We start from the raw sequence: 5,000 nt of genomic DNA on the forward strand, positions 1-5,000 counted from the left end.
AGGCCTTGTGATTCACCAGCCATAGAGGACAAAGGTGCAGGAGGGGACAGGCCTCATCCATCGTTGGCCTCCCGCTCCAGGAGCAGACCACAGGGCAATACAACGCAACACAACACAACGGAACACACAGGCATCAGAGACACCCAACTCCCAGTCTGTCCCATGCAGCGCCGTGAGCTTTATCACTGTACACCTCCCCCCCCCCCCCCCCCCCCCCCCCCCCTCCGAACTCTCTCTCTCTCCTCCTCCCTCCCACCGGAGAGCTCTATCTTACAGCCCTTCTACACATCTCTGGCTCTCTCAGCGTCCATACAGTACCCCCTCGTCGAAGACTCGCAACCCCACACTGATCTAAATGGAGGAACGACGACCACCGCAGGACGTTTTCCCAAACATATATAACAACAATACGGATGTGCAGTTTGAGAGTGGGGCAACTGTCGCAATACAAGTCTATTCCCAATTAAGGAAATATAAGAGTTTCTATCCCCCCTTACCCTCTAAGATGCTGCTGAGATACAATAAAAAGAATATCATAAAAGACGGTAACATCCCCTAACAGTGGTGCTACACTACATAGACGATGTCAAAGCGTTACATCAGCCCTGCCGCTTCCCTCTAGCCAGGCCTAAGTGACTACTCCGGGGTTTGTCTCATCCGAGTCTAGGAGCTCTACATAACCCTGGTACACCTTCAGAAACCAACCCCATTTGAATCAATTTGATCTCATCAAAAGTGCCTTTCGATGTGCAGTTCAATCCAACAGGAGCCCTGCATGGCTATTTTCATCAGCTAACGGGAAGTCTGTGTTGTGTCATGTGGATAATGTCTCCTTCTCTGAGGCGTGCCCAGGGGAGGCCCTCAACACAGAGAGCCTCTAATCCACTAACCCCAGAGCCTGCAGTTCATCCATTCAGGAATCTGTGCCCACTCCCCTAGCACTTCTGGAGTCAACTAGATCGCCCCATGTTTACACCGAATTAGCCTACATTTCGGTCAAATGAACAAAGGGGGCAGGTAGAACATGCGTGATCAATGCACCCCTGAACAACACCTCCAGTGATTAGAGATCCTCGCACACAATGGAGGGCAGTGCACCTTGTCGGCCCAGATTAGAATACAATACAGACAGGAGGCGAGTCTGGACAGTCATACTGAGAGAGTTCATTTATAATTAATCATTTCCTCATTGTGCTCAGTGAGTCGCTTGTTTGCTTAGGTTCTGTCTCCCTATGAGCTCCACTATTGTGGACAATACACTCTATTGTTTGTTTTTTGTGCCTTCCCTGCATGCATGCGCATTAACGGTGCAGTGTGTTTCAACTCCTTTAACATTTTCAGCCTCATTACTTACATAATTTGTTCTGACGTGCACTCACAGCAACTGAAGCGTGCCATGATTATGACGAGCTGCGGCTTAGGTGGACTAAAAGCCTGCAGTGACAGGCTCTGGCCGTTGGGTGGCAGTGCAAGGCCATGACTATGCATGCCTCCGCCACTGAGCCAAGCTTCCACCCACCCTCACCAACCCACGGGCTCTTGGCTCTAAGCTCTAGCCTACGATCGCTCCGGGCTTAGGCTGCTGCAAGCCTTCCCCACCCCCACAGCATTGCTGTGAGATGCCTTCATCTCCCCCGAAGAAGCAGGGCTGGCTGGGCACTCGCTCAGGCCTGACAGAGGCTGTGCCACATCAGGTGAAAGCAGTGTGAGAGGAGACGCGGGGGTGCCAGGCCAGGCCGGGCATACATACACACAAACACACATGCACTCACGCACGCACGCACGCACGCACGCACGCACGCACGCACGCACGCACGCACGCACGCACGCACGCACGCACGCACGCACGCACGCACGCACGCACGCACGCACGCACGCACGCACACACACACACACACACGTCTCACAAAGCCCTATCTGCAGCAGGAGGGCCCCTGGATGCACACAACCTCACCAGCTAACACCCTCTCACTCCAATGGTACACAGGCCCCTGGATGGATGCTCAGTGCACTCAACAGTAAAAAGGGTTTGTCTCTAGCCCAGCTGAGGCAGTCTTTGTAGTCTGTTGTGTGTGAAAAAAGACCCTTGTCTGGATCTATAGTTATATTCCACAGTGGAATAAGCCGCTTTCAGACAGAGGTGGAGAGCTGGGGTCAGGGAGAACAAATAGTGAGTAATGACTGAATGAAGATCAAATACACCATGAAGTCACCTACGCCATCCGTCTAAGTCAATATTTGCAGAACTGCTATGAGTGTGCAAGCTGTCCTCTTGAGTGACTGGTCCCGGGGGGGCCATAAGCTGCACTTCAGACATTGAAAGTGATTTAAACTGAATTCACACAGGGGACGCTGTCCAACAAAAAGGCCTATGCACCTATAAGCACTGCCTGATGTGGGAGTCGATATCTATTGACATGAGCTGTGGTGTTAACTGCCTCTTGGTGTGAAACAGGCAGGCTGCTGGCTCGGCTGAGCTTGACCAGCAAGCATGCCGCTGATCCCATTCACTGCGCCTGCCTGCCTCTCTGCCTGTCTGCCAGCCAACCCTGCCTGCTCTGTTTATGACATCAAAGCCAGGCACAGTTAGACGGGCAGCCATGCTAAAGCCCATCTCAGCAGCCTGCCCACTCCTCACAGCACTTCGAGATGGCCTCCGCCGCCCAGGCCACTTCAAAGAGACCTGCTGAGACACCAAGATAATGTGCGGGCTGGGGCCACACTGCGGCACGATTAACACCACATCGTGCACTGCCACTGAGAGCCCGACGGCGACACCATGTGGCCGATATTCCAGAAGCACAGCGCTGAAACCTGGCGTGTGTTTCTTGGGCAATGAGCAAAGGCAATGGGAAGATCACACAATGCCCACTAATGTCAGCACTGGTCTGTGGGCACGGCTTGTGTTCTGTGTCTGTTAGTGGCTGAGTGGTTCAAGGACACTGATTCACCACCCCAGCGTCCCCTTTGAGGGGATGACGTGTCACTCAGACAATAAGGGGGAGGGGGGTGCAAGGTCTCTGCATGTACAGTAACAGTAGCACCGTGACCACATGTCCTTCAATGTGTTCTTCACAGCCCTGAGATCAACCCCTCACACACTAGTAAAAAAGAATAAAAATAAAACACCTCACCTCACCGCACACTATCAAAGAGGGAGGCAAATTGACAGTCAAAATGTGAACGCTCACAAAACATTTTGCCATGCGCGCGCTAACAGCTTATACCGGGGCCCTGTCATAGCTTATTGCATTATAAGCAACACTCCAGACAGCCACCACTGTCACAGTGAGAACACCCCCCCCCCCCCCCCCCCCCCACACACACACACACACAGTATGCCTTTGCAAATGCACTACAGCTTCATTTTTAAACCATTCACATGGAGAGAAAGACTAGACAGAGATATATTGGATGTGAAATATTTTACCTTAAACCTATACAGTATACTGAAGTTGACTGGCCAGGGCTCAATACAGGCTGCTCCTTTTCCCCTCTACAGTCTACACCGAATCTCGTCGTTGAAAGTAGCCGATCTACAAGCTCACAAAACATCAAAACACATAGTGTTGTGAACTTGTAGATCTACTATTTTTGCTGAATGTTCGCCTCCAGAATATAGGGACGTAAGTTTCATGTGGTTAAATGATGCAATGACAATGGTATATACATTTGAGAAGAGTTATTATTTTTCTGCATCATAATAATTAATAAATGTACCGTTTTGCAATGAAATTGTTAAGTGAGTCCATGATACGATGGACACATTGCATTCAAACAAACAACAGCAAAGCGAGACCGCGTCAAACGTGCATGCAAGCTGGTGCGAGCATGGAAAATCACTGGTTGAAATCGCCTGGTTGTCCCCACTGAACCTTTGGTCTACTGACAGAACGTGGAAGGATTAAGATTATCCCTTACATTACAGGCCCATGCCCAGGCATTGTCGTAATGCCTAGCCCTAGAGCTTAACCCATTACTGCGTCGTTGGACCATTAGATCACTTTCTCATGATTGATCAGACACCAAATATATGTACACAATAAACAAGGTTGGGGCATTTGGAGGCTTTAATATATGCACTAGCAGACTGGTTCATATAAAATATATTCCAGCATGTTCTGTAATCCTGCTGAAAGTATGTATTTATGAAAAATGGAGAGAAATAAACCCCAAAACAAATGAAAAGCTTCAGTGGTGGAGAGACTTCCTGTCATTCTATGAGAATAACATATTTTTACAAAGCTTTTACATTGAAGAGAGATATGGGCGATTGTTTTTCTTCAATGTTTGCTCATACATGCATAAGCCTACTATGTGTGTGTGTGTGTGTGTGTGTGTGTGTGTGTGTGTGTGTGTGTGTGTGTGTGTGTGTGTGTGTGTGTGTGTGTGTGTGTGTGTGTGTGTGTGTGTGTGTGTGTGTGTGTGTGTGTTTGGGCTGGTGGGTGAGGGGAATGAGTGGCGTGAGTGTTGTGTTGACAGCTGTCAATGACCAAGTGATGCAGGCCAATGGGCTCATGTTGGAGATTATGTAAGCAATTGGTCAGCGTGCAGCATTATGGGCAGATTAACAACGCTTCTCTCATCTAGCAAACATGGACAACTTTCAGTTCAGATTCTCCCCCAGACAAATGCTGAAAAACATCACACCCATGCTGCACAAGACAAAACACATCTTTTGCACTCTAAACAGAATATGCACACACGGTCGACATGCAAAGGCAAGGGCCAGTAAACTAGTTGGCAAGCGAAGTCCCTCTGTCATGATTTGCAGCAATTTATACTGCTACATTAATTTCCCCCCTTTTGGCAGTGGAGATCAGCTGTCGTTTGATAAACAGAGCCTTCTCTAAACAGATACCCATGGCAGCCAGACTGAGCTGTATAGCGACAGCCTAACAAGAGCTGGAATCAGAATCCCGCCTCTTTTCATCTGCCAGGACCCTGTTGTCATGCAGAGTCGCACAACTGTATACTTTCTCATTCCCATTTATATACCA

At 49.3% G+C, this 5,000-nt stretch overlaps 1 protein-coding gene across 1 annotated transcript in view; it reads right to left on the reverse strand.

Moving 5' to 3' along the window:
• roraa (RAR-related orphan receptor A, paralog a) overlaps positions 1-4,654 on the reverse strand; it is a gene marked incomplete at its 5' end in the record, with an annotated part of 20,712 nt that extends 16,058 nt beyond the window's left edge. Inside the window, 3 exons of the mRNA XM_079502290.1 lie at positions 1,562-1,680; positions 2,639-2,722; positions 4,651-4,654. Of these exons, the coding sequence (XP_079358416.1) occupies positions 1,562-1,680; positions 2,639-2,722; positions 4,651-4,654 (207 nt within the window). The remainder of the gene's footprint in view (positions 1-1,561; positions 1,681-2,638; positions 2,723-4,650) is intronic.
• Positions 4,655-5,000: the final 346 nt, after the last annotated feature.

The sequence above is a fragment of the Electrona antarctica genome (assembly GCF_951216825.1).
Source record: "Electrona antarctica genome assembly, chromosome: 5".
In the NCBI taxonomy this organism is placed as follows: Eukaryota; Metazoa; Chordata; class Actinopteri; order Myctophiformes; family Myctophidae; genus Electrona; species Electrona antarctica.